The sequence below is a fragment of the Ursus americanus genome, chromosome 9 (genome assembly GCF_024610735.1).
Source record: "Ursus americanus isolate L20-20 chromosome 9, mUrsAme1.1.p, whole genome shotgun sequence".
Classification (NCBI taxonomy): Eukaryota; Metazoa; Chordata; class Mammalia; order Carnivora; family Ursidae; genus Ursus; species Ursus americanus.
Genome location: NC_142135.1, coordinates 70,308,029 through 70,332,140, shown reverse-complemented (window position 1 = coordinate 70,332,140; position 24,112 = coordinate 70,308,029). Strand labels below are relative to the sequence as shown.

Below are 24,112 nucleotides of genomic sequence, written 5' to 3'. Positions count from 1 at the left end.
TTACTCTGTTTCAAACAAATATTGGTTCCAAACATGGTGGAAGATAAGACCGAAGAAAGGACAGTCTCTTCCGTCTCTTAGAAAGGGTCTGTTTAATGCTTATACGAAACAGGCATGAGAGAAATTAATCAAACAGCTTTTTAAAGTGCCTTTTTTGAGCTAGCAGTCCGTTAAATGAAGGGGAAGGCAGAGCTGTTCGATGTTTCCTAGATAAATGCCTCGGAGTGTTACTAGTCTGTATCCTGGCAGCCTCTGGGGAGCTGTGCCTTAGGCCAAATCACTGAAGCCAATTCCTCTTGGAGTTTTAGCTCCTGATGATACTGATTGCACTTTGATAATTTGATGGTCCATGCTTCCAGGTAGCGCACCAAGCAATCGTTTTCTTTAGCAGAGTCGCCTCCATCATATTTTCCCAGAGTTTGTGTCTCTGTGTCCATTCCCCCACACGTGTTCACTCTTGAGTTTATGGACCATGAGTTGCTGTGCTCTCCCTTGAAGTTTATGGGCCATGCCGTCCCTTTCTGTAGCTTACTTCCCAAACAGGTGTGGGACACAAAGACTGGAGGATGAAAACTGATCTGTAGTCAGGATTCCTTTTCTGTGGCTACTGATTAATCCCTGGGGATATTTGGTTCCTTGAAGCAAATCATAATGCCTTTTGAGAATGTCAGCTTTCTATAAAGGTTTTCAAAGGAAAATCGGAGCAAAACAAAACTACGGAAATGAGAAGCTTGTATAGTATCATTGGATTAGAACTTGACTGGTAACACATTACCAACTTCTGGGAATTACTGAAAGAAGTTTAACATATGAACAGATTTGATTAATGTCACCCTGGGATGTTAATTTTATAAAATATACTGAGAAGAAAGAAACGACTTTAAGGGAGAACAAATACATAAATAGGCTGCAGGACAAAAAGTTGCATTTGACTAGCTGACTTCCCTCCTCTCCCTGTCTCACATAAATGTGTCATTTTAAATTGCTCGAACTTCTCATTATCAACTTTCCCCAATTTATATTCCATAGAAAACACTTTTAAAATGTGTATCACCTAATCTATATTGCAAATCATTAAGGAAATACAATTATATGCCTATAATTTCCTGAAAATACCTCTTAAGATTGGTTCATGTAGAGTCAAGTGAAATTGTAGCAATTACATAGACAAAAAGGAGGTGTAATAATTTTTGTTACTAGACTGAATACCAATAATGATTCTCTGTGATGAATCAAGTCTGCCACTGGCTTGTCACTGTTAATTCTACATGGTGTTTCTGCATGGTGTTTCTGACAAAACTATAGTGGAGAAGTGTTTAGATACTTTTTTTAGAGTAGTGTGATGCTGGAAAAGATGGTAGACTATATGATGTAGCAGAAAGATTGCTGCTATTAATAATAGCTTGATTAGAACTCGCTGTGTGCCAGTCCCCGTGCTAAGTGTTAATAGCTCATTGACAATAATCCTGCAAGGTGTCTCCCATTATTGCTTCGGGGACATAGAGGAATCCAGTCACTCGCCCAGTCACAAAGGTAAGAAATAGCTGGTCCAGAACTTAAACCCAGCCAGTCTGACGGTTAGGTGCCTGCCTTTTATCTGTGCATCAAACCCCCTCTACAGGATTTGGCTTCTAGAACTAATTTTACCATTAAATTGTGAGGTGGGCAAATTTATTTAATTTTTCTTTTATAATACCTTCTGATACCCTTTTTCTATCTTTTGTAGCTCTAAATTATTATTCATCACCGTAGTCAAGATTATGACTTTCAACACCTTGATTAGCCTTTTTCCACTATGGATGGAAATGTGCATGGTATTTCCAACTATGTTGAGAGATTAATTAGCACTTTAGGACAAATGAGTCGCAAATTGCTAACCAGGGTAAATAAAGCGAGGCTCTGATTTTATAGCACTCAGATTTTAATATCTTCCTTGTATCGATTTTATTATTTCTCAGTCCTGGAATCTGGTAAGTTTAAGTAAGCTGGTAGTACCGTACATTGATTTAACTACTCTTTGTGTGTCCGCATTGGAGAAAAAAACAAGAATGTACTTTTAAAAATCACTTACAGTTTATAAGGTGATGCATTAATCTTCAAAATGACAGGAAATCAAGATGATTTTGTCTGTGGGGTTTAATTTATTAAAATTTAATTTGCTCACGTGCTTTGCTCCAAGAGCTCTGTGCTAGCAAACTAGCTATAATTAGATTAGCAGCCTGCTAAGCGCTGGTGACAGCCTGCGCCTCAGAGAGCATGTGCTGGATTCTGCATGAGCCTCTCCTCATTGGTTGCTAGCATTGCTGCTCGCCAGTTTGATAGGTTTCCACAGTACTCTTTATGCTGCATTGGAGACATAGATACAGAGATACTCTTCTGTGTTCTTGCATCGGTGGAGGTGCTCAGCTGGTAACGGTAAAGAAGGAGGAGGGCACCAGAGAGAAGGTGTCTGTCTTTGTTGTAGTGTATCGGAGCCACCGGCTGCCGGCTGCCGGGGATCAGCGAAGAAGTTTCAGTTCATGGTAATTACTTTGAGGCTTTCTCTCGCAGGAAAAACAGGGCCATGCATGAAATGAAGCGTGTTCCTCATGTCATCTGTTTAATTCGATCTTGCTTTTGTTAATATCATGCATACTCCAGTGTTCCCGGACAGTGATACGCTCTCCTGGAGAGGGCTCGGCTGGTAAACAGCTACCCTGTTCATGAAGGAATATTGTTTTTACCTGGATTCAAGAGTGTATGTAGTGGGGAATGATGCTTATTGGTTCTCTTCTGTTTGGGAAAGTCCGATGTTGCATCAGTGTAGCTGTCTTTGGAGGTGCGTTTCAGTAGCCGGTTGACTTTGTTTGCATTGAGTCCAGACTGTCATGAATAATGAGCAATCGGGGAGAATTCAGTACTTTAATTAGGACGGGGCAGCGATTCTCCCGGTGTCGACGCAGGGTCTTAGCAGAAGTAATGTGCTATTGTTTCTTCAAAGATGTGTGCAGCCTTCATTTTGGATGGTTTTCTTTGTTTCACCTTTTGTAGTTTTCATGAAGCCTTTTTAATATGGAGAATATTAGCATATCCCATTTTGCCAAAAATATACATAGGTGTGTAGTCAGCCGTGCCAAAGGGAGAATTTTTCACTCGGGGCTTTGTTTAACAGGGACATTGCTTTCGGAGTTGGAATGAAATCGCAGAAAGGTGGGGTTCTTACCACTTTGCCTAAGGTTTGACAACATTTAAAAATTCCTATTAACAATTGCCTGGGTGTTTTTTCCAAATCAAACCATAAATGATCTTAAGTTCTATAATAAAGGTGGTCTGTTCTGGAGGAAAAAGATCTACATGGCCAAGGCAGAGCCGAAAGAAACCCAAACAAACGCAGTGTGAGTTTTTGTTTCTCATGGTACTTCGCCATAGAGTGGTTTCACACCAGGAGAACCCCCGTGTTATCATTTAGTCCTCTACTTAAAAATTGATGTCCTTACCGTATCAGCTTGTGGAGACCACAGAAACTTGTGTATTGACTCACCAGTCACACGGCTGGCTGGCTGCCACCATGCGTCTCTGCTATCAGTGGAGAGCCCTGCTGATAGCTGAAGGCTGTCAGGAATTATTTCTCTGCTCCTGAAAAGCCAAACATTGCCATTTAACTATTTTGTTAAAATAACTGCTTTGATTTAAAGCTCTCATCTGGTTGAAGGGATTCCATATATTCTCTGGCAGAGGAAAACTTCAGCATGCTAACTGGGCTTCTCCCCCCTCCCCATTCCACGTTCCCCTCCCTAGTCTATCCCGAGGGGTAATAAATATCTAATGTCATATTTCTCTCAGGTAACAGTGTTAAGAAAAAATAAAGAATATTGTGAAAGGTTGTCCTTTAGTGTGATAGGGCATCATCTATAGTGACAAAGTTTGATAGTTCAGTGTAAGGCAGGGTCTCTAACTACGGGTGGGCTGCAACGGTTCTGTGTCAAGACACCACGTGTGACGGGCTGAATGTGGGGAGGGTCGCTCTCCTGAGAGCTCTTCCTTCCTGTCTGGACTCCCCTGACACTAGCCACGCCTGGTTCAGACTTGAGAAGGTTGCGTGGCAGTGCCAGAGAGCACAGTTTGCTACAGTGCTCTTGCTCTCCTTCACACACCCGGACCCCACTCCCCCTTTCAGCCCGAGGTTCTTCCCCTGACATGCGTTCCTGCTGCAGGTGTGGAAAATAGCCTACACCTGAGAGCCAGGCTTGGACCCTTGGGTGGGGAAGAATAATCGGATGCATTTCCATGACTGTCTCTCCCTGTCCTTTTCTCCATCTCCTGAAATACTTCCTAAATTGCCTTGGCCTTACAGAATTTCCAAGAAGTAAGCCGCCTTAGAAGTAAACGATTGCTGTCCTCCTCCGTCAACACTGTGAACCTCCTTTTGTGAGCACAGCTCCATTAGGCTGTGTGTCACAGGAAGCTATGGGAAATAGTTCTAAGTGACGCTGACAGTCCTCGGCTGAATCTTAAAAGACTTTGTGTGTCTAGAAGGAACTCCTTAAAAATGTGATATAAATATAAATGTGCGTGGATATTGTGTAATGTACTAGGATATCCCAAAGGGCCTTTTAACATATACTAAAAGGGCATTTTTCATATAGCACTAAATAAAATGTTATTTATCTTTCTGCAAAGTAACAGAATCTGTACTTTTATCCTCAGGTGAATTATAGCTCTTTTTTTAAAAAGTATATTCAGGGCAATCTTTATGTATTTCTGAGATAAAACAGTAAAAATAAATTTCTTAGACACTTGAATATTTTGTTCTCTCCCCTCCTTGTAATTCTGTGCCTCTTTCCTGATGAAAGAATGACATTCCTGACCAATCAAACATAGGTCCGTTAGCATGAACGAGAATATAAAATGTATAATTTTTTAAATTAAAACACGAAGTGATACTTTTTAACTTTTTCCCTTAGGAGCTCATAATCACAGCAGGAAAAATGGGAATGAGTTTAAAAACAGAGTTATTCCGTGTAGAATACGACATGCCACAAAGAGCTGGGCTGAGCACAGTCTGAAAAGAATTGTAGAAAAGAAGGAGCGATGTGCACTGCATGCTCTGGGATGTAGGGTTGCAGTTTAATACCGAGGGGTGGCTTTCTGTCTGGATCTGGCTAGATTCGGGCATCTCTGATACAAAAAGAACTGAGGACATCTGTCATTAACAATTGATTACCATCTCAGGATTGACCCTCCAAAATTTACCTGGGTTGGAAAACTATTTGAAGAGACATCGGGCCTCTCATCTAAGTGTATTTCTTTTCTTTCTTTATTTTTTATTTTTATTTTTATTTTTTTTGTTATTTGATTCTGTAGTTACATGCACCTACCATGTGCTGCTAGGGTCCGTGCTAAGCGTAAGTGAGAGGTAGATAGATACACAGCCCTTTCTGTAAGAAGTGGCCCTATGGAAGAGGAGAGAGACTGAAATGAATAGTAATACATAGCAATATGGGGTGGAAGGAGAACAGAGGGGGCGCCTGGGTGGCTCAGTCATTAAGTGTCTGCCTTTGGCTCAGGGCATGATCCCAAGGTCCTGGGATCAAGCCCCGCACTGGGCTCCCTGCTTTGCTGGGAGCCTGCTTCTTCCTCTCCCACTCCCCCTGCTTGTGTGCCCTCTCTCACTGGCTGTCTCTCTCTCTGTCAAATAAATAAATAAAATCTTAAAAAAAAAAAAAAAGGGTAACAGAGGCATTTAGCTTGACGATAGCAAGGAGGGGTGACCAGTTGCTTAGAAAGGGTGGGGAGGGAGGGCTTCAGGAGAAGAGACATAGTACCGCCCGGCCCCCATCCAGAACTCTGTAATTGCCGCATCCATTACCTCTAATGTCTAGTAGGGCTGGTGTGGGCCGCAGATCTGGGCCATAGCTTACATTGACTTTCAGTTTCACTCTGTGGTCTTATTTGTTATCTATAATAAATGTAATAAATACAAACTCTCATTTTTTTTTTCCTCCGGGTAAACCTTTTCAGAAGACACAGCAGATCATTGCATGGAAGTATTTTTGCTTTAATAGATTTACATAGCATGGGATTTAAAAAATATATTTTTTAATGTCTCCAGTAATTTAAACATATCCATTAGTTTCAAAGTTCATCTTAAAGGCACCACCAAATACTCTCCTTCCTGGTGGACTCCTAAGTAATTTAGTGGTTATTTTTGGAATTGCTGGTATTGCCAGGAATGATCATTTGCCATTGGATGCCTGTTGATGCTTTTTTTTAAGTCATTTATTTTGTGCTGCTCATTAAAGACAAGCTTGTGAAATTGGGGCTTGGATTATAACACTGGCCTTGAACCCTCCCATGAATAAGGCCTTCTGCTCTCCTTACACATTTAATTGAATTTAGACATATTTGAAATCTTGCTAAATTTGGTGGGAAAGTCCACTTGAAGGATCGCGTGTTTGCATTAGATCTTGCCGCCAGTGAAACGTGCATTTCCAGTATTCGGAGCCAGCCGTCAGGGAACCCTCCAAATTCTGCGGTGTTTTGCCCTACTCAGGCTTTATTACCCCCTTTTTCACAAGCGGCCATATAGCAGCCTTTATTTCTCTCTGTCTTATCCCCACCCCTTTCTCACTGCGTTGGAAGTCTTCTCCTTCATGAAGAGCTGACAGCCCAAGCTAGCAGCTGCCCACCTGCTGGCCTCTGGGACACAGCTCCCTGTGGTTTTTCTCCTGCCTCGAAATGTTTCTTCCCAACCTCCTTCTTTCCTGCCCTCCTTTTAAGTAGACATTCTCCAAACTTCTGTGCTTCCTCAGCTTCCCTGTCACGTGCTCTCCACTGGTCGGTTCATCCAGTGCCACAGACTTAACCACTACTCCCGTGTCCCCGCGTGTCCCCTACTCCTGTCTGGCCAGCCTCCCGCGCTCTTCGTGCCTCATGGTCCTCCCTGCCCCTTCTGCCTGGAATGTGCTTCCCCCAGTAGACCCATGGCTTTGCTCCCTCACCGCCTTCAGATGTCTCCAACTGCCACCGTGGCGAGACCGTTCTGAGATAGTACTTGTTGTATTTAGTCTCCCCTCTCTGGAACGTAAACTCTGAGGCCAGAGATTTTTCTCTTAACCCCCAGAGCCCAGAACAGAACTTGGTCCGTAGAAAGTGCTCTGTCAGTACTTGAGAATGAATGAATGCATGAGTGAATGAATGAATGAGTACTGGCATGGGAGTGTGACAGTGCAGGGGAAGGGCGCTCCTGTGGCTATCAGGAGCTCTGCCGCAGCCAGCTGAGTGGTCCGTGCCAAGCGCCTTAAGTGAGTGTTCTGAAATGTGGATTGTGCACCAGATGGGCCCCGAGGCCTTTGAAATGCTAACACCCTGTCACACCTTGGGTAGACTTGGACTCAAGATATACAGAGCCGCCATTCCAGAAATGCGATGGTGTCCTGTAAGCCTTTATTTATGTGACTTCTCACAACCTGATGTTTATATCCTTCTGTATAATTGCTGTCTCTGGTTAAATGTCTCCTTAAAAAAAAAATAGTTGAAGTGAGCAGAACCCTTAGCTTCTAAATGAAGCATGTAAGAAGCAGCACACTTTGGTGTACTTACATGTTTATCTATTTTTTTAATTTTTCACCAATATTTAAAAGAATTATCATTTTCCGTTGCTATGTGTATTTAGCAGGCTGCCTCTTTTTGTCAAGTAAAAAAGCAATAGCCATTTTTTTCTGTATTTCCAGGTATTACATGCTGCAGAGGGTTGCTGAAGATAGAACGGACTCCCTGTGACACCTGCCCCCCATCCATAAAATACTCATTCCTCTTTCAAGTAAGTACGTTGCTTTATTTTGGCCCATTCTGAGCAGAAGGTATTGATTCTCTCTGAAAACTTGTGCCATTATTACATTAAGACAAAGAGGCTGAGGGCTGAGGTTTCAGATATTTTGCTGTCCGGAAAGAAAAGGAGAAGAAAAGAAAAAAAAAAGAAAAGGAGTCCATGTCTTTGAGGTCTCTACCAAGTCTGAACTAACAGTAACCATGATTTACTTTTGCTTTTGCAAGGGTTTCCATGGTATGTCTTCTACATATTTGCTTAGTAGTTATGGTTTTTTCAAAAGCCATGTTATATTTACCAGTAATCACTAGTGAGGTACTTGGAAGTGCATGGATTTGAAGACAGTATTAAAAAGTGAGCATCTTTGCCCTTTCATGAGAAGTGCACCGTGGTTGGGGAATGAAATGGTGTTTTCTGACAGGCCAAATGGTATAGGGCCAGCAACGAGCACCCTGGGAGTTTTGGGGAGAGAGAATTTTGCAGGATGGTCTCCCAAAAGAGGCCATGTCAAGAGGGCAGAACCTAAATGCCAGGGACAGACTGAGAGTAGGGGGCAGGTGCTGACAGACAGCCAGGCAGCCTTGGGAATGTGTGTGCTCTGTGCAAGATACTGCTGGGTACTTTGCCCCATGTCCATAACACCCCAGGATTCCTTCCTGGTCTCCAGAGCTGATGGAGAGTCCGGAGATATCCTAGAACCGGACCCATCTTTCCATGAAGGAGCCAAAGAAGTGGATAAATAGTAGTCGAAGTCCAAATGGTTCCTCCCTTTTCCAGAGAGGTTGAGTTCAGTATCACCAAATGAGGACATTGGGAATGTTTAGGAAGTTGGAGATAGCTCTCCAGTTGACTGATGTCTCCAGTGACTTAAGGAGTAGTAAAGAGCAGCCCTCATGAGAACGCAGTCTTAACCTCAGCACCATATTCCCGAGTGACCACATACTTTGATCAATAGCCTTCCTCGAGCCTCCTTTCTGGCATCGATATGTAACAGGCCATTGCCTATAGAGTATGTAATGCATTGTATAATTTATTATTATTGTGTTATGCATGACCTTGCTGGGTAGATGTTACCACTCTCCAGGAACCTCAGAATCCAATTTAGGCTGACAGGTAAGAACCAGCCCAGGCCAGGTAGAATTCTTCAGGTGGAAAGAGAAGCATTACAGAAAAAGCCAACAGTGCCCCTCAGTGATATATCCTGAAATCCATCACTCATCACCATAGGACCTTATCTTCTGATCCCAGATCTAAGACGTTCTGAAATGAAAGCCCTGGGCTCCTGTTGGCTGGAGGGAACTCCCCATCTCCCATCCCCAGGTCTGAGATTGCAGATTTACACCTGAGCACAGGTGGATTTAATGGGGAATGCCTCCAGCCGGGCCTGTGTTGTCCACTCTGCCTCATTCTAGGAGCCCACCCATCCCCATCTGCCCACAACCGAGGAGTTTTCTGTGACGTGCTAAAAGCAGGAGAAGTCCCCAGCAAATGGGCCTGTTGGTTCCTCTTATGATTCCCAGCACCCCTGCTCTCCCACACACTGCTATGTGTGGTCATGCTAACCAGTGTTCACCAGGCTGTTTCCTGACAGCACGTGAATTTGCAACCCTGATGGCCAGGAAAGAACAGAGGGGTAGGGTAGACATGAGTGTAACCTCAGCTCCACTGTTTACCAACCCGCGAATGGACTTTACTTCTCTGAGCCTCAGTTTCCCACATACCAACTACGAATACCAGCAAGCTAGTAGAAACTTGCAGAAAGCTAGGCGCATAGCTATAGGAGTGCCTGGTACAGCGAGAGGCGGAGGACCCCTCTTTCCCCCTCCCAGGCAAATTCTGGAGAAGACGGTCAGTTAAACTTCACAGGCATAACCGTCTTGCCTTTGTCAATATTTGTCATATTCTTATTTAGCTAGGACCTGCACTGGGGAGATTAGAAAGGATTCAACCACATGACTCAGCAGTGCAATGTCATCTGGGTTGGAGACACTAATTCTTGGCCCTGTATCCCATTCTCAAATAAAGTCAGGTCATTTCAAGCTGATTTCAGTTGTTTTTATATCAGTTTTCCCATAAATAAGATGGAAGCATTTATTTTAAAGTGTGATAAAGATTGCTGTGAAAAGCATAGTTTTTGTCGTACTATCCAAATGTTTTCAACTGTTTTTTGCGATTTTTGCATTTAAAGTTCATTAAAGCTTCGTTCTTTTCTGAGCTCTTACATTACAGGTAAGTAGCCTTACGAAGTCATATGTACTAATCTTGTCATTATTGGATTTCACTACTTCTGCATTTAAGATTACTTTGTTTTTAGAGTACGAGGTGTGTCTTTTTAAAACATGGTTCCTTGTTTAAGGAAACTAAAAAAGAAAAGGAAGGCATAAGGTGACCTTGTGATGTTCTTCTGGTTAAACTTCTGAGTTTTTTCAACCTAGACTATGAAACCTCTCCTGTGTGCTGTATATGTGAGTCATTTTTAAAGGAATAAACACTGATTTCTATGCATTATCCACGTGACTGCAATTTCAGGGAATAAGTTACAATGCTCACTTTGTTTTTAGTTTCTTGTTATCTGAGTCAAGCTTAAGTCACTGATAGAGTCAGTTTCTCCTGGAAAGTTTCCTTTTTCAAAACTTGAGACAGATTTTTTATTCTATTTATAGTGTAAGCGCTAGGTACTTAAGAAATTCCTGGAAGCAGAAACAACCTGTGCATGCCTTTTCTCGTGGGTTAAATGGTCCTAACCAAAAATACAAGCTAGTTTTCCCCAAACAGCTTCTTTTCCGTTTCTGAGTTTCCTAAAGCTGGTGCTCCGTAATGAAAGATTTGTTCCTTGTCCATGACTCACCTACCTTTCACGCCAGCATCTCTGACTTTTGCCTTTTCCCAGATCAGCTCTTTGCCAAGCAAATGACTCAGAGCTCAGGTTCCATGGGTACTGTCAGGTGTGGCTCCTCGGAAGCCTGCTCAGCTGACCTTGAGCAAGGTCTCCCCAGGAGCCAGGGAAGCCAGCCATGGTAATGAGAGCCACCGTGCAGCCCAGTGGAGCCAGGTTTCGATCTTGCTCGCTGCTTTTTAAAAAAGAAGAGGAAGAGGAGGGGCATTTGCTGGCAAAAGTAGCTGGGATTTTACTTGTTTTATTCTCCTTCTTCACAAAAATCACCCAGGCTTCTGTAAGGACACACGTAGAGATAGTCTCTTCTGTAAAACAAAGGACTCCTATCCTCAGAAAGTATCATTCTACTTTTGAGGATTTAACACGTGTTTATTACGAAGTTCAAGAGGCCATTATTGATTGCGATTTGAATTGTTAGATTGCCAATTAAGTTATTTGACATATTTAAAAATGCTATTTTCTGATCAAATGAACGAAATTCCGTAAGTCAACTGTGTGTGTCTAGTTTTTTGTTGTTAATTATTAATGGCTATTACAGTGTAGATCAGTTCATTGTCGATGTAGTCACTGCTTTTCTACAAAAAGCAGCAGAAGAGTTAAGCCCATAGTCTGTGGAAAGCTTGCCTTGGGAGTGCTGTGCTGGTGGCATCACGTGTCTCTGTAGTCCGCACACTCGCCCTGCAGAGAGGGTATTAGAATTTTCATTGTGTGGATGAGGATACAAGAATTGAAGAGGTTCAACCTGATAACAAAGGGCAACCGTGTGACAAGACGCACTGGGTATAAACCCAGTTCTATCCCAGGCTCTTCTTTCAGCCCTTTACCAGACTTCTCATACCAGTTGATTTCTCTATTGTGATGGGTTCATACATGGAAAGATAGTTGAGGGTCATTGGACAGTGGGAAAGTAGAATGGGGAAGTCACAAGAAAATATGGATGTCTGGTGGAATATTAGATCAACTCGTAGAAACCGTGGGCAGTCTTCAATTAATCAGAGAAGGGATGAGACCAAAAAGTCAAATAATGAGAGAAAGGGACCATAAGAGCACACCCATTAGAGAGAGAAAGATACCCACAGAGTGATTGCAGCTGTGATGGGTGAAAAGCTAGACTATCAAGACCTTACTCTTCTCCAACCTGCTGAGAGTCTGCTCCATCATTAGGTGTGAATTGAGAAAGCATTCGTGCATCCTGACTACTCAGAGAAGTTCAGAGAGATGGAGGCCCTTCAGGACCATGTGATTAGAGAGCCTTGAAGTGTCGTCTCCGCACCGGTCTCTCTCTTCCATAGCCTGGTGCTGTGGTCTGAATGTGTCCCCCACCCCGTTCATATGTTGCAATCCTAATGGCCGTTGTGATGGTGTGAGTTCATGGGGCCTTTGGGAGGTACGTAGATCATGATGGTGGAGCCCTCATGATTGGATAGTACCTTGTAAGAGAGGCTCCCGAGAGATTCCCTTGCCCTTCCTGCCATGTAAGGACAACAGTAAGAAGCCTGCAACCCAGAAGAGGGCCTTTACCAGAACCAGGCATGCTGGCACCTTGATCTTGGATTCCAGCCTCCAGAATTGTGAGAAAGAAATGTTTATTATCTCTAAGCCGCCCAGTCTGTGGCATTTGGTATAGTAGCCCTAACGGACTGAGACACCTAGGGCGAAGCTGGTCTCTGCACATGGCCTTTGGGTAGTGTTTGGACACACCTGCTCTTTAGCTTCACAAAGCACTGGTCTGGCATGGTCTGGAACTTTGTCTCTTGCTCTTGCTTGAGTCTCGTGGGTCTAACTCTCTAAAGGGCACATTGAAAGCAGAGCTCAGCTCAGCATCCTCCTCAGACAAAGAAATACAGTTTTGACCACGACAGTCAACAGAAGGAGCATCCTCTGGAAGGAAGCCCCACCGAGTAACTGCTGGCTCTTTACCATGCATCCCCAGGCAGCCATCAAGCCCTGCTGGCTTTTCCTCATGCATCATACGCTGGCATCACCATCTCTACACCAGACTGACTTAGCCTTATTAGAGCAGTCAGCCCGCCTCTGGTCTCTGCTGCCAGTCCATTTAGCAAGCAGAAAATTCTTTTACAAACACTGTTCATCTGGTTACCTCCTTGCTCCCAAACCCTGTTTTCTCCCAGTTACCTATCGATCAGATTTAAAGTCCAGAGCCCTGAAGTTAAAGGCACCTCTCAACCGGCCTCCCCACACTCATCCAAAGTCAGCATCCGTTACTCTTCTTGTGTTTCCTACACACCTGGCTCATCAGGTGTGTGTGCCTCTTCTTGCCCAGAACTCCTTATCAGTTCCTCATCCTCAGAGTCCAGGACTTCCTTTGAGGCCCATTTCAAAAGTTACTTTTTCCTCTATTTAAAAATAAATAAGTAAATAAATAAATTTTCTGAGCAAAATCCAGGAATTTCTACCATTCATTCATCCAACAAATTCATTCAAGAAATTGCTTCACAATTTAGTATATACCACATACCTTTATAGGTAGTCTTGGAATTATCTTTTGTTTTAAGCATCAATATGATTCTCAAATTATATGATAAGTTTATTTACAACTTGTCTCTTACTGTAAAGCACACGGACTCCCGGCAGTGGTGTAGGAGCCCCGGCGGGCATCCATCTGGTGCCTGCCCTGAGGGAGCATGGGCTGGGCTGAAAAAGACTTTCAAAGACTTAAAAAAAGACTTTCAGAAGCTCCGCAGTATCGGGACAGTTCCAGGGACTGATAAATTCCTGAAGAGGCACCAAGTTCTTTACTAACGTGGCTCGCCCTTCATGAAAATAACGCTTTTGTTCAACAGCACGGAGTGGAAAGCTATCATCAGTTCTTATGTCTCCAGAGGAGAGTGACATCTAAGTAGACTTAAAGAAAACACAGTCAAGAGGAAAACACAGCGTCTCTTCTGGAAGGTAAACAGACCCACCGACAGCAAGAAACACAAGTAGAAACTCGGTCAGAATCCCACCCATACGTGAGGTCCAGTTCAGGTTTCCTCTGTTGTGTGAAGACCTCACTGTCTCCTAAATCTTCATTTATTCAGAATTGGCATTACAAGTACTCCTAGGCCCTTGTGACGATGAGTGTGTGTCATGAACTTTCCTCAGAGTCCATGGAACATACTTACCGTTATCTGATCTCTGTTACGGTAAGTTCCCCCTGCCTCCTGCTAGCGCATTATACGCAACTTGATGGTAGGAATAACGTGTGTACCTGTGTCTTTAGAGTCCTGCACAGAATTGAGCAAACTATAGAGGATTAAGAGCAGTTTGTGGACTTTAATAGGGACTGAAAGGCCTTGTCTACACGTAAAGAGGAAAGTCACTGTAGGTTTCTCATCTGCCTTTTTATAAGCTCTGGTGGCAGCCTCTGCAGATACAAGGCATGGCAGCACCAGGGGTCAACAGGACCAGAGGCATCATTTCAGTGAAAGAGAAAGACACCGTCTACTCATGGGAAAAGAAAGGAGAAAATGAAGTCAGAAAAAAGGAAGAAAAAAAAAGAAAATTTGAGTTATTTGTGGTGGGTTATAGTTAAACATTATGGTATAGAATTAGAAGAACTTGAACTTCAGCTTTAAACTAGTCAAAGCAGGGAGTAATCAAGGCATAATTAGCTTTATCAAAAACTCTTTAAGTCTGGACTCCTCAACTGCATTTAAATATGGTTCTGTTTACAAAATTTAGTTTAGATACAAGTCTGTTCTTTAGCTTAAATTCAGTGTTCCCTAGCGACTCACAGATTCAACATTCAGAAGCTCAATTATTTGAGCCTGGCCCCAAGTTGAATAGTTGCTTTAATTTGCAATTTGGGGGAGGTCCCACCTCAAAAGGCACACATCAGTGCTGATGAAAAATAAAGAGTGAGCACAGCCATGCCTACTGTTCACACTCACCCCTGCTTTGCATTCTGCCTGTGTGTTAATCCATTCATCTCTTCTGTTAAAAAAAATTTGTATGTATGGGCAGAACAGAAGTCCTGGTTCCATGCAAGGAGAGTATGACTAATTCATGGGTAGCTCAGATCCATGACATATGAAAGATTACAGGACTACATCTTTGGTCTCTTCTCATAGATCATAGAATAATCTATGAATGCCAAGGGTCTATTATTCTCTGTGTCCTCTGAAACCTCCAGGTACGTTTCTGGAAGGTGTGCTTGTGAGCAAGATCTTGCCAGCTGACCTTTTTCTTATATAGTGGGGGTACAGAGAAGACAGTGCAATGTATTGATGGGGTACACTCCCCACTTTAGAGACGAACACACTGTTTTCAAGCATCATTTTAATGGCAGTTCATCTATAAATAGTGTCAGAGTTTCATATTTTAAGTGGTTTTATAAGACTCTCATGTTTGTCTTCCATCCAGTTAGCAGTGGACTTGAAATCTCATTTTTTTAAAAACATGACTTTTCACTGAAGAGCTTAACACTTTTCATACCCTACCGCTCTCCATCTCCCAAGTAGAGGGGGCTGCAGAGCTATTCTCTTCACCTGTTAATGTGGATTACTTTCCAAAGAGGTTCCACTGAGGTGCCAGTGGGGTTTTTATACGTCATCGCGGGAATCATGGTAAATATCCCCACCCAGTAGTGTTAGATCCTAACCCCAGCACAAGGTGCTAGCTCCCGTCCTGTGTTCCTAAGACCCCCTTCTGCACTCCATCGTGCAGGGATGTCAGCGTGGGCAGCCCTGGTCAGACAGAGTCGGGATTGGTACGTGACTATCTTCCCCAATCCCACTGCCTTTTCCACCTCTGCCTCGGGCTCTGTCTCCCTGCTCCAAAACTGGCAGCAGACCGCAAAACTAAGGGAAGAAGGCAGGGCTTCATTTTCTTTTATTCTACGAGTTTCATTTGTAGTTCATTTCATGCTGTACTTTTAAGGAATCCCCCCTCCCTTTTTTTTTTTTTTCATACCATTTAATCAACCAGGAGATCTTAGAAAGCTGATACCCTTATAGATTTAAGGTTTTGACCATGGACTTGTTGCGAACCAGAAAGATGCAGGCATTTGTTGAACTCGGGCCTGAGAAGGTTTTACATTAGAAGTGTTTAGAGAATGTAATAAACTGTCTTAGAATACACGTGGTATGTTGATTTATAAGGCATTTGAAGACCGTGTTCGTCTTCTCGCCCACCGACGTGTATTTCTCCACTTTGAACCTGCCCCGGGACTTGTCCCTGTTATGTAATGTGCTGATTTCTGCTTTCATGTAGCTGATTAGTCCTTCCAGCGTTCCTTGATGCTGCCTGTTTGCAGGTGAGACTTTGCCCGCTAACCTGGTGTTTGTCCGCTGTGGACAGTGCTCACACCCTCATAACTGACTCTCTAGCCGTTCAGAGCTAGTCCTCCAGGAGGGCAGACCAAAGCAAATGGCCTCATTTGGAGCCTTTGAAAACATCTGTCTTATTCTTAACATCCTTTGGTCACTAAGCACTTGATTAAGATATGCTAAAGTACAATTAGGAAAAGTCATATGAATATGTGACTTTAAGTCTCTCATTAAGAAACAGAAAGTTAAGGGGCACCTGGGTGGCGCGGTCGGTTAAGTGGCTGCCTTCGGCTCAGGTCATGGTCCCGGGGTCCTGGGATAGAGCCCCGTGTTGGGCTTCCTGCTTCTCCCTCTGTCTCTGCTGCCTGCCAGCGCCACCCCCCCATGCCCAGCTTGTGCACTCTCTCCCTCCACCCCCTCTTGCTCTCTCTCTCTCTGTCAAACAAATAAATAAAATCTTAAAAAAAAAAGAAAAGAAAGAAAGAAACAAAGTTAAGAGATTACTTGAAGACATTTTATGCCATATCTGCAGCACTTGGGGGTTTCTCATTGTCCTTTATTAATGACACTTGACGTCATGCATTAATCTGTTTCAAAGCACTTTATGATTATAGACTTTTGCATCCAATCGATCTCGTATTTTTAAGACTACGGAAATCTGGTTTTGAAGTGCTGTCTGAAACGTTCTTTTATTTTAAAGTAAGAAGTAGCCACATCATTTGGCACTGAGTCGTGTACATACATAAGACCACTGTGAACTTCTTAGGATATTTTATAGAGAATGTTACCTCTGTTTTAAACCTGTACATTATTGCTGTGATGTGTAAAATACTTTACAAACTGCCTCCTTTGATTTCCAGTCTTCCACTGGTCGTTAATGGATGGTGATACTTTAAGAGTACATCTTCATACTGATATGTTTCCTGGGGAAGACAGTGCAATGTTTTTTGGGTTTTTTGGGAGGGGGGATTTGGTTTTTTTTTTTTTTTTTAAGATTTTATTTATTGATTTGACAGAGACAGAGAAAGCACAAGCAGGGGGAGTGAGAGAGGGAGAAGCAGACTCCCCGCTGAGCAGGGAGCCCAATGCGGGGCTCGATCCCAGGACCCTGGGATCATGACCTGAGCTGAAGGCAGATGCTTAACCGACTGAGCCACCCAGGCACCCCCAAAGACAGTGCAATGTTGATGGACAAATAGCTCCATACTATAGTAACTTACATGATGTGGCACAAGCAGAAGGTTGTGAAGCGGTGTTTGGCTTAGCATTCACTGGGCCTTTTGCAGGGACCCGTGAGGGTGGGAAAGCTTTTATGTGCGTCAGTTATCTCCCTTAATTCTCTTAACAGGTAGTTGTTGGAAGAAAGCAGATAATTAGGAGGCAAGATACAAGCCCGTGTTCATCGGCCTGCAGGTGCAGCCTTCTCATACACCTTGCTAAAGTGTGTCGAGAGTGATGGCCTAGGTGCCAGATGTTACTCAGACTTTGGAGCTAAAATGTTTTCTTCCTATTTAGAAACCATATTCTTTGGGCAGATTAGATTTACGAAAGGATTCTCTGAACCAAAAAACTTGCAGTAGATGCCAACAAGAGTTCCACGTCAGGCTTTATTAAATAGTGGCCTCAAAGAGACCCATGTTTTCCATCATTTCCTTCCTCATCGGGGGCTGGTGGAGGGTGGGTTGGGGACTTGGATGGGTCACCTGGCCATCTGGGACTCAGGTCATTGGGCTTTGCTGCCAGCTCTGATTTGAAACTGGCAATTTGCTCTTTTTTCCCCCATAGACTTACACATTTTATAAAGCACTTTCACTTCCACAGCCTTGGGGGGGGGGGGGCGGGGGGCGCAGTCAGCTCAGCTTTATAGACGAGGCAGCAGAAGCATAGGAGAAAAGTGACTTCTCAAAGTAACCTGGCTCATCACTGTGAAGACCAGCATATAAACCCATCTGTCTCCTTCCACATCACAACTCTGAAACAAAACCTCTACCTCTCATTGGTAGAATGAATGAGCTGAACTTCGTCAGTGGTTTTCGGTACTGTTCCCTGAAGTACAGAGGTTTCCAGGCTGACGGGGCACTGAGATTTGAGGCCCTGCTTCTTCCAAAACCACTGTGTGTCTATGTGTTTTACACACTGATGTACATAACCTTTACTTTAGAGACAACTTCTGTAGCTAAAAAAATGCTTTGAAGACTAGCGAATGTCAAGATTCTTATTACATCCTAAGCTCTACCCTTTAGTGCCCAGCGTCAACTTAAAAATCAATGAAATTAATATAAACATGAGTAAGTTGTCAGTGGGCAAATAGGAGTTGGCTCACCAAGTTAATTTGCAGCTTTCCAAAGATGTTTCTGTTGGGTAAGACAAAAAGAGCTCCCCAGAAATAAGACTCCCTCATAGCTAGCTCAATACCAGATACCCCCTTGAAGCCCTAGTCCTACCTTCTCTGAAGGTTTGCTGCTCTCCTTGCCTACTCATGTCTACCTGCATACTCCACAGGGCACAGGCTGCTCCCTGCTCACCACCATTCACTGACTCCCATCAGTTACAAGGTCAAGTTCATGCCCCTTCACTTCAGATAAAAGATTCCCCATGATAGTCTGTTTACCTCTTCTTCTCTGTCTGTCTCCCCCCACCCCGCTTCCACCACAGTTTGCCTGTAGGATCATGAAAAGACCCACAGTGTCTGTGAATACCAGGTTCTCAATGCCCTTGGGCTTGGGTTTAAACTGTTCCTGTCCTGGCATTCAGTTTCAGGAGTCTACTTACACGCCTTTCTTCCAGGATGGCTTCATTACCCTTGGTTCTGTGATTTAACCCCACCTGCTCCCCTCAGGTGGTTTCATGGTCTCTCCCACGCTTTCATTTCTGCACTGAGATCCATTCTTTCAATTCCACTGGTATCTCTTTTTCTCTCTAGTTTGATCTCCTGGGCGCCTGGGTGGCTCAGCTGGTTAAGCATCTGCCTTCGGCTCAGGTCATGATCCCAGGTCCTGGGATCGATTCTTGCATCAGGATCGAGTCCTGCATCGGGATCGAGCCCCACATCGGGCTCCCTGCTTAGTGGGGAGCCTGCTTCTCCCCCTCTCCCTCTGCTGCTCCCCCTGCTTCTGCGTGCTCTTTCGACCTCTCTCTGTTATATAAAATCTTAAAAAAAAAATCTGATCTCCTCGATGACAGAGCATAGATATCAGTCATTTTGTGTTATCAGTCATTTTGTGTCCCTCATGGTTAGAATAGCACCTGGCTCATGGGAGGGGCCCAATAAATGTTTGCTAAGGTGAAATTAAATGAAAAAATAAATTTTATTATAGTATATATTTTAAGCAATGCACAGAATATCAAAAATTTACTTATTTTATACCTGTGATAGTGAGGATTATAGATAATTTCATAGTTAATTTTAAAGGATAATCACCTTTTGGTTTTTCCATTAAATCTTATTTTACTATGTGTATAGATATATTCAGTGAGTTTGTATATTACTGTGAACTTCCCCACTTTACCCAGTCACTCCATAGCTGTCTTTACTGTTTTACTGACTCGATAAATTCCCAGTTCCATCAAGGCCCAAATGTTTTCAACATATCTAGTTTAGAATTCCTATAATAAAATGACATTTCAGGACAGAATTCTCCATATTTTGTAGTTAAATTCTGAATTCAATGAAACCTTCCTTTTTCTTTCCATAATCTATTGTCCGTATCCTCTTCATTTTTGGAGGAGATTTAAGTAGAGGGATTGTATATGCTTCTTTTTATGGGATGCCATGAACACTTAGTTTAATAAACCACATTATATTTTCCGCATTTTCCAAACTTCAGGTAGGTTTCTGATTGTCACTTGATTGCATGCACTAGAATTTGTGTGAAAGTTCCAAGAACACCGAACCCTGCTTTCGAGTTATGACTTCTGCTTGGCGCAGCCCCATCCCGAATGTGAGGAAGGAGGGACAAGAGTTATGACCACGTTCCAAGGGGAAGTGATATTTTATCTGAAAACCATCAAGGACAGATTTTTCTGCTTTTCAGGCTCCCTTTTTGATCAGAGCATTTACAAGATGAAACCCACGCACCTCAACTTGCTGCCTTGTAAATTTGATCCCTTGTAAATCTGCGACATTTTTCCTTGTTACAACAGTTTTATATTCCTATATACATAAATACTGCCTTTGACAGGATCAGAGCTAGCGCCATGAATATTCCTTTAGCAGTGGTGGGAACTCTGCAATAAAGCGTTGAAGTTTTAGGATGACAATCAAACGGTGCAACAAAGGGCAGGGAGAAGCTAAAATAAAACCTTCACAGATGAGTGGTTTTATTTCACATCAACTCTGTGGTCTTAATACTGTCTATCAATTGATGCCTTTGTGCATCGTCCCCGTGAATCGGTGAACTTTAGTGTACAGGGCTCATAAAGTATTTTGTCACTTGAAGGTCATCTGTGGCTAAGCTGTAATCTCTACAGTTCTGAGAACATTCCACATCTCCCTCAACCACATCATTTTCACTGGGGATCTGTTTCGATGTTTACTGCTTCTGTTTTGACTGCTGCTTCTCTCAGTGTAGTGCTTAAATTGTGGTGCCTTAAATTCACAGTAATTTAGTTTCATGGTTTGATCTATTTGTGGGTGCCTTAGCTTTATGAGTTTTGCTTTCCACGAAAAAATATAATAGAATCTGAGCCAAAGCCATTACCTCTATTACCCAACGTACATTTCTTTCCCTGGTCTTTTTTTTTTTTTTTTTTCCTGATTAGCACAGTTTTACTTTGCGGTTATTCTGCTTGGTGTGATAAATGGATTATGGCCAAAATAAAGACAAAAATAATTATGACAATTTAAAAACACAATCTCTGGGCATGAGGAAGCCATAAACATCCTAACATTGTAATGATTTGATACAGAGAATTTGAGAAATAGATATAATATGGGTGCATTGCTAAGTTTTACTTCTAAGCTAGTTATTCATGGTAAAAGTTCACATAGTCTTTATTTATTTTTAAATCAGGTAATCATCTTTTCGAAGAAAGCGTTTCATAGAAGTAAAACACCACCAGAGTTAATTTTTACTTTAAAAGCATATTTTTGCCATGATGGCATCTTCTAGAAAATTTTATTCATTGTACATCTGAAGTATGATTTCTGTACTTCTCCCCAAGTGCGTCATACGTTAGCAAGATTCGGGAGCAGAACTTCAGTTAATTAGTTTTCTTCAAAATAAAGGCTAAGGTGTCTGAATACTCTTCTGGAGGGTTCCTTTGAGAACCTAGGTGTCTTTATCTCATCATTTAAAAGGGTTGACCTGAGGTTTTTTCCACAAGGCCTCTTGAAGGACACTGCCTCGTTTTTAGTAGTAACGATACTAATCCACAGTAATAATATAGCAGAGGACATTTCTGGGATGCTTGCTGTGCTCTTTTCCCTCTTTTAAGCATTTCTCTGGATTTTTCTCACTTTGTCCTCACAACATCCCCTTGGTCCAGATGAAGAAACTGAAGCACGCAAGTTCCAACCTTGTGAGACGACTTTCTGCTAGGGGTCAGCTGTGCCTTGCAGGTGTGGTCCAGCTGTGCCTTTCAGGTGTGGTCCAGCTGTGCCTTATGGGTGTGGCCCAACTGTGCCTTGCAGGTGTGGTCTAGCTGTGCCTTACAGGTGTGGTCCAGCTGTGCCTTGCAGGTTGTGCCTAAAGGGTTTGGTCCAGCTGTGCCTTACAAGTGTGGTCCACCTGTGCCTTTCAGGTGTGGCCCAACTGTGCCTTGCAGGTATGGCCTTGCCTTCACCAATATAGTGAATCATTGACCATACAATCTCTGTAATGGGCCAGAAGTTAAGGCCACTCCAGAAGGTGAGCAATGTAAGAGAAAAGAGAAGGGCATTTTCATGTTCACCTCTCCAGCCAGAGTTCTATTTGAAGCCACACAGAATGGGAACATTTTCTTTAAAAAAAAAAAAAATTCTCTAATGAAGACGCCCCGGTTTACGGATTTGTGAGTGCTCATTTCTGGGTCATGGAGCATCTACTGCACTTCTTGTTTCCAGTTGGGACGTAAGCCTCTGTCTTTATGGAAACCATGCTTTCTACCTGATCCTTCTATGATCGCTTGGTCATTTGTCCCACCTTCGCTGCCCAGCTGTGTTCACGAAGCCCCTGCTGGACAGCAGCCACCTACCGTGCTTCCTCTACATGGAGGGTGTTGTACGTGTCTAGCTTTCTGGCTTAGCCCCTCCTCCATCAGGATTCCGCGTCAGACTTTTATAACCAGGTGTGCTGTCACCCACAGCATGAGTTAAAGTGAAATCTGTGGGGGAATTTATCACCACCGTGCCTCCCTCAGAGCACATGCCTGATGGTCGTTGACACATTGAAGAGTCGAGAAAAACATAAAGTTTAGGGAACTTACACACATCAGTGCCATGTGCGTTCTCATAAAAATCAGGACGCTAGCAAAAATCATAATTGACGGTGATCCTGAAAACCCCAAATGCAGATCTCCCTTCTCCCCATGTGGTCGATGGGTTATAGGGAATGTGTGAACTGATCTCTTGTTGGCAGAGCAGCCTGTAACCATAGAAACATGCTTACTAGTTTCTAAACCCTTCTGGCTAGTTCCAGGAACATTAACTCTATACTAGTACTGAAAAAATCAATCTAAGATTCGTGGATCTGGCTTTTGAATATGTATAATTATTGGAAGAAGAGCATTCATTTCAAATCACAAATAGACTCTGCTCATCTGAAAAGTAGTACATTTGCTATTATTAATAATAATACTTCATATAAACAGAGTAACCACTGCTAGTAGACTGGGGTTCTCTTGCCACTAACTAAGCCTTTTTTTCCCCATACATAGTTTTGGGCTTGGCATCGGAGTGATCTGGAAGAACATAATTCTATTTAGTCATACTTGGCTGTTTATGTACTATTTTTGTCTTCTAAACCTCGACTTCCTTATGGAGACATGCTGTATTTTACCAAGCCTACTGTCCCTGCACAGACAGGATGAGTAACTGTTCACTTTTCCCCCTTAACAGTAGGTTTTGGTTGCAGTGTCTATATTCCTGTTAATTTCTTAGTTTAAAAGTGGGAACAGTTTTTAAAGGAATGTACAGAAATATCCAAGGTGATATAGTAATTAATCATGATATATTAAATATTAAATGTAGTTTTTAAAAATGAATACTTAATTTAAAAAATTGAACACGAGTCATTTTCAGTATTTAAATCTATTTTGTAAACTCTGAGGAAAGTAAGTTTGTTTATTCATTATGGTTGTTAAGTTCTTGCTTGTAATTCAGGTCCAATCCTCTGGTCTCCCTGGGCATATTTAGTGCTCCCATGTACCACATTGATTTGCAGATATTTCCATACATGTTGTTAAGATGTTTAAATGGATATAAATGTGAATGCTGTACATATATACACACACATATGTATCCAACCATACTGTCATTTGCTTTCAGAGTAGATCTTGCCTACTTCTTATGTATTTTTGTGATCTTTCTTAAAATTTCTTTTTATTTATTTATTTATTTATTTATTTATTTATTTATTTATTTTTAAAGATTTTATTTATTAGAGAGAGAGAGAGAGAGAGAGAACCCGAGCAAGGGGGGAGGGGCAGAAAGAGAAGCAGGCTCTGAGCAGGGAGCCCGGACATGGGGCTCGATGCAGGGACTCAAGGATCATGACCCTAGCCGAAAGCAGACGCCCAACCAACTGAGCCACTAGGGCCCCTATGATCTTTCTTACTACATGTTTTCTTTTCTCCCATGTAGCCTATGGCCTCACATGTAGGTGTCCCTAATGAAGGCTGTGTGTTTTATGTGCTTCATTTTCATTTTTGAAAATTTTTGGTGATTTCTCTCCATCTCTTCATTGTCTTTCCTAATACCCAATTGCTAAACATTCAAAAATATCACCCTTTTGTTCTGCTGGCCTAGTCACAGTTTGTGAATTTGTCCATGCTTTTGCTTCTCTGGAGTGCTCTGTCAATACTGTCTGCTAAACTTGGGAAGCCTGGCTGGCTCAGTCGGTTAAGCATCTGCCTTTGGCTCAGGTCACAATCCCAGGGTCGTGGGAGCCTGCTTCTCTCTCTGCCTGCTGGTCCTGCTGCTTGTGCTCGCTCTCTCTC

The 24,112-nt window shown here is 42.7% G+C and overlaps 1 protein-coding gene across 1 annotated transcript in view; it reads left to right on the top strand.

The window, feature by feature from the left end:
- LOC123786715 (uncharacterized) overlaps positions 1-24,112 on the top strand; it is a 144,976-nt gene that overhangs the window by 76,494 nt on the left and 44,370 nt on the right. Inside the window, exon 4 of the mRNA XM_087864430.1 lies at positions 7,713-7,801. Within this exon, the coding sequence (XP_087720556.1) occupies positions 7,713-7,801 (89 nt within the window). The remainder of the gene's footprint in view (positions 1-7,712; positions 7,802-24,112) is intronic.